We start from the raw sequence: 16,324 nt of genomic DNA, 5'->3' as shown, positions 1-16,324 counted from the left end.
AGCTTAGATAGAGTTATTACCTTAGCACCAGGTCCGGATCTACGAAGTTCAGATTCCTCCAGGTGGGTGTTGCTTGGATCTGGCTGCTGTGCTCCACGTTCTGCTGCAGGCGTTAGAGTTGAACCCTTTGTGTCACTCTAGCAAGATGCTCTGCTCCTGAATTGGCTGGGTGGGTCTTGCCTCTAGCCTTTTTGCAGGGAGTTCTGCTGAAGGGTTCCTTTTGGGTCATTTAAAAGTGAAGTGCGGAGGCTGGGGTGCAGTGCTCAGCCGACTCGGCACTCTGGGACGTCCCGGCAGGAGGACTGGAAGTTCAAGTCTGACACTGGCAACTTCGATTTAGTGCGGTGGTCCTGTGTTTAATTAAAGTAAAAAAGCAGTAAATTTTGTCACCAAGGGGACTTGGAGAAACCCATACAATACGCCTGTGAGGGACGTTCTCGGTCTACGTGGCCCACTCTGGAGTGTCTGGAAGCCTTGTCCTGTCCCCCCGCCCCGAGGAGGTTGCCATGGATGCTGCTTCCTCAGCTGACCCCCAAGCTCTCTGCACTCGGTCTTCGGGCTCCTCACCTAGAGTTCTCGCCGAGAGTCGTTTCCCCGGCCCTGCCCAGCCCTGCCCAGCCCTTGACATCAGTCTCATCTTTGCCTCCTGTCCTGCTGCCTCTGGAAGCGCCTCATGCGGTGTGCTCTGGCCTGCTGCGCCCTCTGCGGGCAAAGCCAGGCTTCCGCTCAGGTGCATCCCTGTGCCCCAGCCGTGTCGGCCGCCCTACTCAGCCAGGGCGCCTGTGTGCGCTGTCCTTGCGGCGAGGGCCTGCATACGTGCTGGCGCTTAGCTGTGCATCTCCCTGTGGGAAGGCTGTGGCTGCGTCTGGTCTGAGACTGTTTGTAACCAGGGCATCAGGAATCCCTGGGTCTGCAGTGGCTGTGCGTCAGCGGGGACTGGCTGTTGCCTGTGGGGCCACAGCCCTGGTCTGTGGCGTGGATCCTCTGCCTCCGTTGGCTTTGCGTGGAACAGTGGAAAAGTCACGCGTTTAATGCAGCAGAGGCTGGAAAGTGTCCCTCTGCATTTCTGCTGCTTCTCCTAGGCCTCTGTCTCCTGGAGCCCTGGCCCAGCTGTGGCCTGAGGCTGACCTGGACCCGACAGGTGGTCATCGCTGCGGAGCTCTGGCTGGAGTTCTTGGGTCTCACCCACTGGTGGGCCCTGGCGTAGGCAGAGCCGTGGAGGCTGCTGTGGCCCTTCTGTGTCAGTGGCCGTGTTGTGCTTAGCTGCTTTTGCTCTCTTTGCCTCTTCTGACGAGGCGTGGGTCTCCTGACTTTTTGCGGGAGTCGCAGAAAACGGCTCTGTCTGCTCCGTAGTCAGCCCGTTTCTTGGAAGTGCACGTCCTGAGGGCTCTTCTCCTCTTCGTCTGCTGGCCCTAGCTGTGTGTTGCCCTTGGGCTGTCCTGTGGTCCTTGCATGTGGCACATGCTGGACGGGGTCTCTGTGGGTCCCTGACCACCTCAACCAGTGCCCTGGTGCTGCGTCCATCTCGGCCTTGGGATGGTGGCCTTCTCCCAGTGTGTTTCCTGTAGATCTGTGTGTGACACCTGTGGCTTCAGGTCCTATGTGCCCTGACCGTCCTGTGGGGCATGCCCCATCCCTCCCTGCCAGGCCCTAAGTGACGCTGATGCAGGCTCTGTGTGCCCCGGGAGCGCTCAGCTCCCCGCTCTGTGCAGGGCCGAACTCGAGTCTCCTCTCCTGAGGTCAGGCCTGCAGGGACAGGGATGGTTTGGTCCACTTTGCCATGTGGCCCGCGCTGACGGCGTGCTGTTGAGCTGCCTTTCCTCCCATGCTGGTCTGCGGGTTACCTGGTTACTGCTTGTGTGTCTGTGAACCGCCGGGCTTTGTGCTCCCTCCCCTTCTTGACTATGTGGTGTTTTCGCATGGGACCATTTTAGGTGGAGCAGAAGCAGAATGGAGCGCAGACAGCCTGTGCTTCCTGGTGCTCGTCTGCCTGTTTGTGTTTTCAGAGCAGATTGTGTGAGCGCAGAGATGTTTGAAGAGCCTCATTGTTGAATTGTACACATTCCTACAAAATAACTGTATTATGTATTTTAACAGCCTTTGTATTTTTGTTATCGTCCAACTGGCAGACACTTGGTTATCTCCATGGTTTTATTTTCATTATCCAAAGACTAATAGGCTGAATCTCCATCCATTCAGCTTGATTAATGGGTGGTGAAGAGCACTGTAGGACTCCAAGATCATTTTGCAAAGATCACATAATTTAATAAACACCACTTCCCTGGAGGGGTAGCTCCACTCATCTGTTAGAGCCCCTGTTCATTTTTTTGTTAAGATGAAACACTTTAATATCCAGCCATCACTTTGGGGCAGATTCCGTTTTTATTGGTTTATGACTCACTGCTAAGCGGCACCTCCTGCGGCCTCCTGCCCATATCTCAAGTCTCAGGGTGTGTAGGGTAGAACCCGGCGTGCTCCCCTTGGAGCTGCCCTGCCCTTGCAGCCTCCTGTGGGAGGTGGGGGCCTCCCAGGCCTGGGGACTTGAGCCCTGTCACCCAAGCTAGGGAAGCCAGAGTGAGCTCGGTGGTGGCAGTACCTGGAGTACATCGTGAAGAAGGGGTGCTGGCTGGGAAACACCAGGGTTCTCCAGGGAGCACCCGCAGTGGCTGTCCCTAGGTGGAGACACCACCTTCACAGGACTAGAGGTGCCTGGGACTCCCGCTGTGGCTTCTCCTCTCTGCCTGCTCCCCAGAGTATCTCTGGAGACTCCATCCCAGGGGTGCGGGCTCACTCTGCCCACCCTGTGCCTTGCAGGGGGGTGGCCCACTGGACTGCGGTGCCCTGGAGGTCCTGGAGCGGCGCCTGCACGTGGGTGTGCACAACGGCCTGGGCTTCGTGCAGAGGCCGCAGGTGGTGGTGCTGGTGCCCGAGATGGATCTGGCCTTGACGCGCTCCGCCAGCTTCAGCAGGAAGGTCAGCTCTTCCTCCAGGACCAGGTACCCTCCCGGGTCCCCGTGGGAGCGGCTGGGGCTGTGCAAGGGCCTTGGTCCAGGTGCGCTCTTTTCTGCTCTTACGCCTGTGTGTGCCGAGCTCAGGGTGTCACGCTCGGGTGAGCCTGTGTGTCGTGTGTGCTGTGACATCTGTGAGTTTGCATTCTGGGTGCTTCTGGGTGGGCTGCGGAGGGTCAGCAGGAGACCCCACATGGGGAGCCAGGCACACCCCGGGGCTGTGGCCTCGCAAAGGTAGGAGCCCCGATCATATAACCCATTGCTCCCTGAGCCCTGTGTCCCGGCGTCTCCTGGGTTGCCACGCTGTCCTCACTTGTGATATGCAGAGCCAGGTCCCCGGGAGAAGCCGAGACACTTGTGGAGCTGTGGTCCCATCCTGCTGGCCCTGGCAGTTTGGAAAGGGAGTGATTGTGACACTTGAGAGGCTTGCCTGGCAGTGCCACAGCGTCAGATGGTGAACTTGCTGAGCCGGAGGTGGAGGCGGGCCTGGCACGGGCAGGAGCTGACGCCGAGGTGCTCTGGTTTGTGTTTCTTACCCAGCCCTGGAAACCAGGCTCTGGTTTTGAGAAGCCGCCTGCGACTCCCCGAGATGGTCAGACACCCCGCGTTCGCCTTTGTCTTGCAGCTGGAGTACGTGTTCCGCGGCCCTTCAGGCATGGATGGCAATGTGAGAATGGGCACCCCGAACCCAGGATTCCGGGTGGCGGTGGGGCCTGTGAGCTGAGTGTGGACGGAGTTGGCATGAGTACTCCTTCCCACTGAAAGCTGTACCAAGGCTGCAGTCCCGGAACTCTGGGAGGCTGAGGCAGGAGGAGCACAAGTTTGAGTTCAGCTTGGACAACTTAGTGAGTTTAGTGAGACCTTCCCTTAAAAAAAAAAAAAAAAAAGAGCCAGGGTGGGGGATGTAGCTAGTACAAGGTCCTGGCTCAAACCCCCGTGCTGCAAACAGGGAAAGAAAGTCATAGGAAGTGTAGCACGCGATTCTAGAAAACACTTGTCTTGGGGCGCATGGCAGACACTGACGTAGTTTGGCAAGTTTCACGTATTGTGAGTGCATTCATTTGTAAGTATCAGATCAATAATTGTATTGAAAAATGAGGCCATTTAGCGTGTTTTTCATACGACATTACATACAGTAAAGCTTGACTTTGAATGTCAAGTGGCTTCTTCACGGGAACTTCATATGTATCTCTGTCACAATCAGGAGCGAGGGTTCATAGACTCTGTTGGAACAGATACAGAATACGGATGTCATAGATTGTTTGGTAAACTCAGTGCATGTCATTCTTATGACTTGGCTTTCTGCTTTAAAAAGCCAGTGTCAGGACTTGCGAGATAACTCAGCAGACTGAGCGCCAGCTTAGGCAAGCGCAGGGACCGGAGTTGGATCCCCAGCACCACATGCCATGCCAGTGTCACCCCCAGGTGCACTGAGCCGGCCACCGAGACTGGTGGTGCACGCCTGTAATCCCAGTGCTGAGGAAGCTGAAAACAGGAGGATCGCTACGAGTCTGAGCTGTGCAGTGAGACCCTGTATCCAATATGGAAGAAAATCTTTAAAAAGCCCATGTCACTTTAGCAAGTGCCGTGGAGGAAGGCTGTTGCCCTGCCCTGCCCTGGTGGCTGGCCCTGAGGACCGTGGCTGTGAGGACAGCTAGGGTGGGGCCAGCCTGGCCTGGTGCCTGGGAGGGCTCCCGGTCCGTCACTCTGGACTGCTGCAGGAGGCGAGGTCGCCCCCAGATGTTAGTTATAGCTTACTGGCGCATGCAGAGTCTGGGTGCCCGGACAAACCCGGAAGTCCTGCATGACGCCTCTCCTCCGTTTTTAACTCTTTGTTGGAACCTTTAATGAACTCGGCCCCACAGGACCTCTGGACTGTGTCACAGCTGTCAGCTCTTTTGGGGGCAGCACCTGGTTGTCAGCAGGAATATTGGGTTCCATTTCCTGCCATTGGGGATGCTTCCTTCTGTGCGGCCAGGCGGGGAGCCATCCTCGGGGAGCCAGTGATTTTCCCTGCAGTGCCTGCTGCATGTAACCCAGAGCACAAGTTAAACAGTTAATGGCTGAGCCCTGGGCAGGCACCCCGGCTCGGGCAGGTTTGGATGTCGGAGGAGAAAGTGGCCCCAACAGTGCCAGCCTGGGCTGTCATTCCTTCTCTGCGAGCCAGTCTGTGTGACAGTGGGAACCCCTCCGGCCCTCTCTGCGGGCTTGGATGGACCCTCATGGCATCCAGAGGAGGCGCATCCCACTTCAGGGCTTCCAGTGCCCTGTCGTTTAAGGGACGCCATCTGCAGTTGGGCGGGAGCCCTTTGGGGGTCCATGCATCCTGGGGTGCGGATCTCTTCCTTGCTTCTTGAGCCTTTCTGGGGACTTCCCATGTTGGAGATTTTAAAGGAACACAGCCAGACAGTAGCGCACACCGACACAGCACCCACAGCTCCTGCCTTCCCGGGTTGTTTGCTTTTGGTCCCTCCCCACAGCCCCTTACCGTTGCTCTGAGGCAGGTTCCAGGCATAACTTAATTTTATGCACAAATACTTGGGCGTACACATATTTATTTAGAAACAGGGTCTCGCTATGTAGTGCAGGCTGGCCTTGAGCTTACTGTGTAGCCCAGGCTGGCCTCAAGCGTGCAGTGATCCTCCTGCCGCCGCCTCCCAAACCCTGGGTTTATAGAGGGCTCGGCCATGCCTGGTTGGTTGGCTTGCACATTTTTTTTTTTTTTGGCTGACTTTTTTTTTTTTTCAAAGTTTTATTGATAAACAGATAGCAATGAGACAGTTTCAAATCAAATCGGAAGTACAGTTTCAACAAATAATACACTGCATATATTCTTCTTAGTGGTTAATTGCTGTACAAGATGCGGACTTGTGATCCTATTTACAAACATCATTAGAACAAATCATTCTATTCATTAAGAGAATGCAACTATATATCTATCCCAACCTCTTTGAATACACAGATACAAAATGGACATTCATCTGTATGCCCCATTTTTTCTAAGTTCCGTTATTGAATATTATAGGTGTGTAAACTCAGCAAAATATTCTAAAAGAGTCCAGTAGCCCATAATAGCCTTGGGTCTTCTGTTCAACTGGCAATGTCAGAAATTATTGACCTGAGTCCCCCACAGCTCAACTTAACAGCATGGCTTTATTTCCTATATTTCGTCTTCATACTTTTCTACTGGATGGTTAAGACCAAGGTAAAGCAGGACCTATGCAACAAGAGTTGTAGCTTTTTGGTCTGAGAAGGCCAGTGAAATTTGGCTGACTCTTGACAGCTTTGCCCCATGCCTTTTAAAATACCTTTTATTCTAGAAAATGCCAAATATAAACAGAGGTGGAAGGAAACACGGTGACCCTGTATCTCTAGCCGCGCCTCCAGCTTGCTGCTCAGAGCCCATCTGACCTCTGCGGCTTCTCCCGGGTCATTTCATCTGCGCAGCTGCCCGCCCCCTCACGCACCACCATTGTGCTCAGAGCCCAGAGGAATTTCCCAAGCTCACCAGGCGCCCAGTCAGCTTGGGTGGACACTGCTCAGCTTCTGTCGTTAGAAGGGGACGGAGCAAGACTGCACACCGCTCTGGAAACGCATCCCTGTTGGAGAGTCTGCCCACTGTGGGACCCCTAAGGCTGCCTGCAGCGCTATGCTCGGTCCCCTCGCTGGCCTCACTGCTTCCCTGTCCTTGTAGCGTGGTCCTTATTCCTGTCGCCCGCTTCAGGCCAGGTGTGGGGGCTGCGTTGGCAGGGAGGTGTGTGTGGGCCAGCGTGGCATCCAGCCCACACCCTGCACCTGAGTGAGAGGAGAGGCTTCCTTGGGCCCTAAGCATTTTGTGGATACCAGAAACAAACCCGGAGGTGTGTGCGCTGCTTGTCACTGCGCTTTGGTAGCCCAAGCTCCTGAACCTTGGTGCTGCCCTTTGCCTTCGGGTGTGCCGTGAAGGCCAGCATGCAGCCAGCTCCCTTCCCCTGCAGGATCTGGAGATGGGGTGCCAGGTCCCGTGGCGGCCCTGCGTGGAAGATTGTTGGCCTGCGGGGCTGTGCTCCACAAAGTCTGTTGATTGACTGCAGTGCAACTTCCCCAGGACACAAGACGGCAGAAGACATGCGGCAAAGCTGCCAGGAGCCAGCCCCAGCCCCGGGCTGTGTTCCCACTTTGATGTCCATGCCTCTGGGACTCCCAGGGTGAAGGCAGCTTTTGGAGAGGCCACAGACAAAATAAGACCTTCCTGGATCTCTGTGTGGTAGCGATCCGGCCAGTTTATAGTTCACCTATTGACGAAAGTTCTCCGAACAGAATGTACCGGCTTAATGAGCATTCAAGTGCTTGCCTCCTGCAAGAGCTGCGCCGCACTCTGTGGTTTCCTGTTTGGACACATTCTTTTTTCAGAAATATTTATTTAATTTATTTTGTGGCCAGCTCAGCCTGCCCTGGGGGCGGGGCTGGCACGGCATGTGGTGCTGGGGATTGAACCGCTGTCCCTGCACTTGCTTAAGCTTGCTTTAGCTTGCCTAAGCGGATGCTTTAGTCCACTGAGCTATTTCGCTGTCATCTATTTATTTAGTTATTTGGTACAAGGTCTCGCTACGCAGCTTGGACTTGTAGTGATTCTCTTGTCTCTGCCTCCCCAGTGCTGGGATTGCAGGCGTGTGCTACCATGCTGGGTTCTGGTGGCTGGCACAGCATGTGGTGCTGGGGATTAGACTCGAGTCCTTGCGCTTGCCAGGCAGGCGCTTACACTGCTGAGCTATCTCCCTAGCCTGCGCACATCCTGAAAAGCCCGTGAATCTAAATTTCCTGAAGCTTGGGAATTAGATCTGTAGAAGGTTTTTATGTTTCCATTTTCATGTTTTGTGGTACTGGACACTAAACCTAGAGCCCCTGCCCTGAGCTACGTACCATGCCTGTTTTTATTTTTGATTTTAAGAGAAGGTCTTATGAAGTGGGTGAGTTACCCAGGTGGGGGGACTCCAGTTTGAGATCCTGCGGCCTGACCAGTCTTTCCTCTTTCCTCCGTCCCCGCAGTGGGCAGGGCACCTCTGCTGGTGACCCCTTCTCGAACACCAGCGACGCTGAGGTCCATTCGTGTGTTCCCGCCGTTCACAGTGCTGAGTGGCCTCCCTGCTGCCTCCCCCTTTCTGCTCTGGGTTGCCTGTCTTCCTGTTGAGGAGGCGGGAGCTTCGAGGCATGGTTGGGACCCAGATTCCGGGGCAAATACGTGCATCGTGAGTGTTCTGTGTAGCGTGCGTCCTGACTACTTTCTTAATGCTATGACTTGCAAGAACGACACAGTAGGCCTGCGTTCCGCTTCCTGTAGGCCTTTGCTTTGGACGTGGTGTCAGAGTTCTGGCGATTGGCAGAAACACAAGGAGCTCCAGTTTACACTGGACCCAGGTTCATACTGCTGACAGCTGTTCCACGTGCTTTCTCCGCATTCGCTGTCCTGTCCCTACCGTGCGCATGTGTGCACACACCACATTGTCCTGTACACTCAGTGCTCCGGACCTTGCGCCCTCCTGGCATCTCTCAGGGGTGTGGCTCTCCCTCTGTGACCGCAGCACAGCCAGCCCCTGCGGCTCGGGTGACGCTGTCAGTGCTTTAGTCCCCATGCGTGGCCATTTCCGCTTCCCCAACCCTGGTGGCGTTTTTCCTCCAGGGCAGGGCTGAGCCCAGGACCCTGGGTTGTGATTAGTCTCTACCTCTGGTCTCCTTGAACCTGGAATTGCTCTGCACCATGCTTTGTTTTTTATGATTTTATTATTTTCGAAAGTAACATCTCCATCCTTTTAAAGGTGTTACATAGGGCTGGCCAGATAGCTCAGCGGTTAAAGTGCTTGCTTAAGCAGAGGCAGGGACTGGGGTTCAATCCCCAGCATGCTGTGCCGGCCCCGCCCCTGAGGCGTGCTGAGCCGGGGATTGAGACTGGGAGTGGTGAACTACAGCTGGGCCCTTGTGGTACTGTGTTCATACTGAGTTGTTTTCTCCCCCATTCTACTGCTCACCTCGTCTGCCTGCCTGCCTGCCTGCCTGCCTGTCTACCCACCTGTTCTGGGCACGGAGCCCAGGGCCTGGCACACACCGAGCAGCACCCCTGCCTGGAAGCACTGTCTAGCAGCTGCTTATCTCTGTGCCTGTGTGCCCTGATTCCCAGCTGTGGGGACCCTCATGTGTCCCAGGCCTCGCAGCTTCCTTTTTGTGCTTCACCTCCTATTTGTGGAGGGCCTGAGCCGGGCACTACATGGCCTGGGACTCCATGCAGAGGGGACACCGCTGTCTCTCTGGCTCAGTGGCCACTGGGGTCCCGTGCTGCTTGGTGCCTTGGCAGCACGGCTGCGCTTCGGCTTCTCTGCACTGTTTCTGACGCTGCCGTCTGTCCTACCTCAGATCTCTGTCATTCTGTGTTGCTTTTGTGGATCATTGTTCTTATTATTTTCAAACTAGACCAGCCTTCCATGTTGCGCTTAGCGTGTGGCTCATTCTGGTCTCAAGCGATCATTGCATTTTGAGGCGCCTGTGGTCTCATGTGCAGTTGTGAGGAGGCGGCAGAGTCCACTCGGTGCCTGTCCTGGTGTCCTGGTGGGGCCTGACCTATGATGAGAGGGCGCAGTAGGACCGTGTCCAAGGTCATGAAGGGCGCCCTGTGCAGGAGGAAAAGCTCTTGCTGAAAACCTACAGGTGCCAAAGCGCACAAATTCTCTAACTACAGTCAGAGCCCCTGGGGCCCGCGTGGGCTTCCTGGGGCCACCTGCCAACGCCCACAGGCCCACAGGCTCAGAGTGAGTTTCCTTCTACACCTCTGAGGCCGCAGACCCAGTGTGTGCTCCACCAGCCCTGTTGGGGTGTTGTGCACAGGCCGGGCTCCTCTGAGGCTCCTGAAGGCTGGGCCCTGGCCTGCGGCTGCCAGTCCCCGCTCTGCCCTGCTACTCACGGCCATTTCCTCTGCGCCTGCCCTGGTTCCATCTCAAGTCTCCCCGTGCCCTGTGTGCGGGGGACCCCTACCCGCAGCCCAGGGCACCTTCGCGCTCCAGGGAGAGCTCATCCCATGGTGCATCCAGCTTCCAGGCGCTAGGGTGGGCCTATCTTTGGTGCACCCTCAGCTCAGCACAGGGCCCCGGGCTGTTCCTGCCGAGGCTTTGCCCGCACCTTGGTACTAATCTTTTTTTCCTTTGAGACAAAGCCTCAGTGTGTGGTGCAGGCTGGCTTGGAGCTCCTGGGCTCAGGCCACTCTCCTGCCTCAGTGCCCTGAGCAGGAGGGATTACTGGTGTGCACCACCTTGCAGGCGAGGTGACACGCTGGGGTCAGAGCCTGCGCAGCAGCTACTCCCATTCCCACTGTGCCTACTCTCCTGGGTGTGCTGCACCTTGCCCTTTGTGCCCGAGGGCTTCAGGTCCTGTCCACGCAGACTCTGTGGCCAGAGTGCAGGCTGGCACTGATAGGGGACCATCATCCCGCTGGTGCTGGGAGGAGGGCATCTGTTTTTGCTAAACCTGCATGGCACAGGGTGAGGACAAGGATGCTAGTACAGTGGGCAGAGTTTTCACAGTGGGGATGGATACCTGCTGAGGACCGAGGCTGCCCAAGAGGACGGAGAGGGTGGAAGAGGAGGCATCCGAGTCACCTAATTTGAAAAATGAAACCAGGAGTTGCACAAATAGCTCTGCAACTTGGGTTCATAGTTTATTTTTGACCCAGTCATAAGCTTGTTTTTTTCAGATAGCTGTTTGCAAAGGTAGCCCAGATACTGCTGAGTGCTGAGAGGGAGTTGGTGACCAATTTTCCCTGACATATCATCTTACTTTTAAAAGACAGTGAGAACCAGATGTGGTGGTGCAACCCCATAATCCTAGCATTGGGGAGCCTGAGGCAGGAGGACCACTTTGAGATGGAAGCCAGGCTGGGCTACAAAGTAAATTCGAAGCTAGCCTGAGCTATACAGTGAGACCCCGTCTCAAAAAAACAGAAACAAAAACAGAGAACAGCAGGCTCATCCTGGGGAGTGCTGTGTTGCCCCCTGGCGTTGCTCCGCCCCAAGGCCTCCCAAAGCCGTGGCTGGGACAGAGGCAGGCGCTGCTGCTGCTGCTCTACAGCGGCTCAGTCCAGGCCCGAGCCCCCGCCTCTGCTGACCTTGCTTTTAGGAGGAAGGCTGTTCTCTCCAAGTGGGCGGGGCGTGAGGTCTGGGGCACCCTAGCAGGGTGTGAACGTGGTGGTATCTTGCCTGTGTGTCCGGGTGGCGGCAGCGAGGGTCAGCCTAGGGGCAGTTGGTTTGAGGTCCAGCTGCAGAGAAGTGAGAGCAGCTTGAAGCCTGGTATCGACTGTGGGTTTTCCCTGCGTGCACACAGAAGCTACGAGCGGAGGGTATGAGCGCAGGGACCTCTGGGAGAGGCGGCTTGCCTGGGGCACTGGACCTTGGAAGCCTCGGGGTGTCCCTTTTCCTGGATGATGACCTTGTCCCTGCCCCAGGTGGCGTCTGGGTTGCTCCTCTCCTTCCAGGCTGCCCCTCCTTGTCACCATAGCTGCCAGGTGTGTGTTCTCCGGCAGCAGTGACGATCCTCATCCGAGTGCCCTTGGGTCCCTTTGCTGGCTGGCAGCTCCTCCCCTGGCTCCTGCAGCTGAGGGCTGTGGGGTCTGCGGGACTCACTATCCCAGTCCAATCCTGTGCTGCCTGTCATGGCAAATCTCCCTGATTGCATCACCTCTGGAGCCCTCTGCCAGGTGTAAACCACAGGGCTCTGTGTCCAGCTGGCCGAGGGACAGTCCAGTCTCTGACACAGACCTGAGCTCAGCTGTATTCTCCCCACCACTTAAAAAAAGTGAAAAGATAAAAGGGGTGACCTTAAAAGACTTTGTGCTGAGTTGAGGCCTGGAGCCATGCTGGCGGGATTTCATTAGCGCTGTCCCCGGGGTGCCTTGGGTCCCCTCCTTCCGTGTGGCCAGTGATGCAGTGAGGCAGGGGCAGCACACAGAACACAGCCGCATTGACCCGGGGTTGGGTGGAGCTGTGCTTATGTGTGTGCAGATAACCCTGGGGTGTACCCCGCTTGCCTCACCGGGTAAAGTGCTGCCCTTGGTGGCTCCTGATGGATCTGAGAAGTCGCAGCCGGCAGTGTTTCGAGCCTGGCAGACATCCTGTGGGGGCCGCGAGCCGCAGGCGTGGTGCTGGACTTTGCAGGGGAGCCGAGTCCTCCTTGAGCCAGAGGGGGGTGGGAGGGGCCGTGATTAGATTGCTGGGCTGCTGCGAAGTCCCCTGCCTCAGTTTCTTCTTCAGTAAAATGGAACTGGTGGCCCTGCCCCTTGCTCCCTGGGCGCTGGGTAAACTTTACATGTCTGTGGACTTGCTGGTGGGTTTTGCAATAACTCGCACGCGATTTCCTTTCTCTTAATTCCAGGCGGCGTTGGTCACGTCCTTGTCCAACCTGGCGAGCATGCGCATGGTCCGCTGGGCTGTCTGGAACCCCGAGCTGGAAGCCAGTGATGGAAAGGTCACCTTGCCTCTGCAGGGCGGGCCCGGGCCCTGCCCCTCACACTGCCTGGTCTATAAGGTGCCATCGGACAGCAGGAGCTCTGAGGAGGTAACTAGGTGCTTCTCACAGGCTCCTGTTCCCCAGGTCCTCGGGAGCGCTCTAGCGGAACCGGAAGTTGACGATGTGTGCAGCTGTTTGCCAAGGCATGTTTTCGTGTTGTGGATGAGTCAGGAAAAGGCAAAGTGATGACCCCGCCCGAGGCAGACGTAGGTCTGGTAATGACCTTGTTCCCTGCAGTGACCTCCGTGCTGTGCGCCTGTGGCGTGTTAGGAGTGCTGCTCCTGTGCCGCTCATGCGCAGGGACTGAAACCCCCCCCCCCCGTGCCCTGGCTGCATGCGGGGTCTGTCCTGGCGCCCCGAGGTGCAGCTGGCCCTGCAGTCACCCACCTGTGTCGGCCTAGTGCTGGTGCCTTCCAGCACACCGCCACCTCATGTTCCTGGGGACCCGGGTGTAGGGGGGGGCGTACCTGCTGTTGCCGCGTGTCACTTCTGTGCTGACTCTAGCTGCAGATATTATTTTCAGTGCTGTTATTTACGATTTGGATGGTGCTTTGGGGATCAGAGCAAAGGAACAGCTGATTGTGCAGCTTTTCCTGTAAGGAGCCTCTCATTATGGGGCCATATTTTGCTGCATTCCCACATGACCTGGCTGGAGCCCTTGTTATAAAATCGCCACTGGAAATCCTGAGGCCAGGCCACTCCGCCCGCCCCCTTCCTGTGTGTGTGCATGTGCATGTGTGTGCATGAATGTGTACTCCTTGGCTGGTCATGCCAGTCCCCTGCCCTCATTTGTACGTGTCCACTCTGTGTGGCATGAACGTTCGAAGGTGAGTTTGCCCCCAGGACCCTAGTGGCCCCAGGATAGCTGTGCGCAGCGGGCAGCACGCCTGCACCATGGTCTCGCAGCCCCAGTTTTGCTCGTGTTTGGGCAGCGCTCCTTGCCAGGGCTGCCTGGCGCTCTGAGGCGTCCTGCTGTGGCCTGGGCTTCTGTCATCTGGTGCCAGGGGCACCCGGAGGTGTGATAGCCCACAGTGTAAGTAGAGATGCCTCGTGTCTCTTAGGGGACAAAGCTGCCCCAGCAGAGGGCCACTGGCCTAAGCTGACAAGAGGTCACAAAGCTGGCGGAGACACTGGAGTCCTGGCCTCGATGGCCTCCTGCATGGTGAAGCATAGCCTTTGTGTGGCAGACGTGTTGGGACTGTGACCAACATGAGGGTGTCCTCATGCCTGCCCGGCCAGGTGGCCCAGTGGCCCGTCTGGTCCTGTAGCCATTCGGTGGCCCTTCAGGAAGCACTGCGAGTCCCTAGTGTCACGGAGGTAACAGGCGAGCAGCAGTGGCCCAGAGCAGCCTGGGAAGGGCACGAGCACCATAAATGTCCCACAGCTTTCGGCTAAGGAGATTGTAGGGTTTATGCTGTTAATGATTACTTTACGGCTGTTTATTGGGAAACAAGGTAGCACATCACGATTGTGTTTTCTTCTTGAATAACTCCTGTCTTTTTCCCTTGAGCAAATAATTGTCTGCTTTGTAGAATATTTATTTTCAGAAGCAGTCGAGAACTGCTGCGTGTAATTCTCTGCTGTGACTTGGGATATTTACCTTTGTTTTCCAGATAATATACTTTTATTGTGATTTCTTAGTTTCTCAATTTGGGGCATTACACCCTGACTTCCAGTAATGGTCGATGGGCCCCAGCTCTGTCACGCAGCCCCTTCTGTTCACGTCCCACTTTCTCGTTGCTCAGCCTTGATTCGGCTCAGGGAGTGTGCAGCATGGCAGGGCTGGTTGGAGAATCCAGAGGCTCCCAGGATCGGAGAGGGCTCAGGGAGGAGTTCAGGAGCGGCCTGCAGTGGTTGACAGGGCCTGGGCTCCTCCCAGGCTGCAGGTGTGTGGATCTGACTCCAAAGGGCAGGCTGAGAGGTTTGAGACCTGAACCGTGGATGGGCCCTGTCTGTCCCAGAGCCCCCACGGGGAAGCACATGTGGAGGGACCTGAGGGGCACGGCTCAGGCTTTGCAGATGGCACTGACATGGGAGCCGCAGCCCACAGGAGGCTTGTCAGAAACTGCAGCCTGGCACAGCACCTGCCTGGCAAGAGCCAGGTCATGAATTTGATTCCTGGTACCAAGGCAGGGGTGGGGAAGAGAAACTGCAGCCTGAACCCACTGGGCCGAGCTCTGCTTTAGCAAAACCATCAGCAGTCTATCCTCATGGGATTTAAGTCAGCCTCAGCATCTCACCCAGAATGTTCATAAAGCCATCTAAAATTAATTGGCATGCAGTCTGAAGATCTCCACCTGTAGGGAAAAGATGTTTAACATACGCCAACACTGAGAGGCTGCAGTGTTGGAATTACTGGACAAAGACTTTAAAGCAGCCATTACAGAAAGGCTATAGTAAGAACATCCTAGAAACACTCTGGAAACAAGTGGATGGAAACTCTTAGTAAAAAGGCAGAAGATATGTATAAAAAAATGGAGCAGAAGTGTAGAGCTGAAGGTGAAGTAACCAGAACTAAAAATCCACCGCATAGGTCCACAGCAGCGTGGAGACGGCAGAGGCACTAGTGGCCCTGAAGGGGAAGTCAGTAACGTTGATTCAGCCGGAACAGTAGAGAAGATGGAGACAGCTGGCAGAGTGCCGGCGGGGCGAGGGGGGGCAGTAGCAAGCGCCTGACCCTGTGTCCCCAGCGTCCCAGGAGGAGACAGGCAGATGGCGCAGAACAGAATGGATGAGGAAGCAGTCGCTGGAAACGTCCCTTGCTTGGCAAATCTCATAAACTTACAGATCCAAGAAGCGCATGAACCTTGCACAGTGGGGAGATGCACACCTAGACATGTCATCAACTGCCAGAAACTGAAGACTGAAAATATGGAGAAAACAGCCATGGAAAAAGTGGCTCGTGACTCACAGAGAATGGGTCTTTCAAGTGACTGTGGATTCTTTGTCGGAAGCCATGGAGGCTGGGAGGACGTGCAAGAACAGCTGGTGTGAGCAGGAGGGCCTGGAAGCCGGAGTCCTGCCTCAGCGAGACTCAAGGAGGGCCGGGGTGGCAGGGAGACCTCCGCAGGTGGCAGGGAGCGGAGAGAGCTCATCCCCGGCGGCACCTTCTAGAGGAATGGCTGAAGGGGTTTCTTCAGACGGAAGGGAGTGGGTGCCGGTTGGAAATGCGGAACATCAGAATTAGCGAGGAGTGATAACATTCTTTTGCTTGGGGCCTTTTGTGTGTTTTTGAGACAGGGTCTGCTGTGCAGTCCAGGCTGGCCCCACACTCACGGAAATCCTCCTGCCTCAGCCCCGGTGCGCCGGGATCACAGGTGTGTGTCGCCACGCCGGGCAGGAACTTACATTTAAAACCTAGAGCAGTCACTAAGATAAGGTAAAAAGAGGTAGTTAAAACCTAGACAGAAAAATAAAGTGAGATGATACAAAAGAAGAGAGAAAAGGGACATGAGACCAAACAGGAGCAGATAGTAACAAAGTGGTGTCCTGAGTCCAAATGTGCTAGTACATTGCATTAAGTGTGTCACTTGTCTACTCTGTGACGTCAGAGGTCGTCAGGCTGAATGAAAATGAAGCTTTAAAAAAAAAAAGTGTAACCACATCGCTGGGCGCAGTGGCGCACATCTGCGATCTTGGTGCTCAGGAGGCTGGGCAGGAGGAGCGCTGCAAGGTTTTTTTTTTATCATTTATTTTATTTTAAAGAAAAAAAATAAAAACAATGGTACAAAATCTCAAAACAAGATTTTAGGAGAGTAACAATGGTTAGTACATTGTGTATTGTTACTGCC

The 16,324-nt window shown here is 55.6% G+C and overlaps 1 protein-coding gene across 9 annotated transcripts in view; it reads left to right on the top strand.

The window, feature by feature from the left end:
• The window catches only part of Nphp4 (nephrocystin 4), a 104,072-nt gene that overhangs the window by 38,501 nt on the left and 49,247 nt on the right, over nt 1-16,324 (top strand). For 8 of the 9 annotated variants that reach the window (XR_002817709.1, XM_023699458.1, XM_023699457.1 and 5 more), the window contains 3 exons: nt 2,815-2,996; nt 3,549-3,675; nt 12,399-12,581. Coding sequence is in view for 8 of the 9 variants with exons in the window: in XM_023699458.1 (XP_023555226.1) it covers nt 2,815-2,996; nt 3,549-3,675; nt 12,399-12,581 (492 nt within the window). In the remaining variant the exon portion in view is untranslated. The remainder of the gene's footprint in view (nt 1-2,814; nt 2,997-3,548; nt 3,676-12,398; nt 12,582-16,324) is intronic. The other variant, XM_023699461.1, reaches the window with a different exon arrangement.

Source organism: Octodon degus, unplaced genomic scaffold (assembly GCF_000260255.1).
Source record: "Octodon degus isolate 3935 unplaced genomic scaffold, OctDeg1.0 scaffold00113, whole genome shotgun sequence".
NCBI lineage: Eukaryota > Metazoa > Chordata > Mammalia > Rodentia > Octodontidae > Octodon > Octodon degus.
Note: the sequence above shows the minus strand (reverse complement) of the source record. Positions and strands in the feature narration are given on the sequence as shown.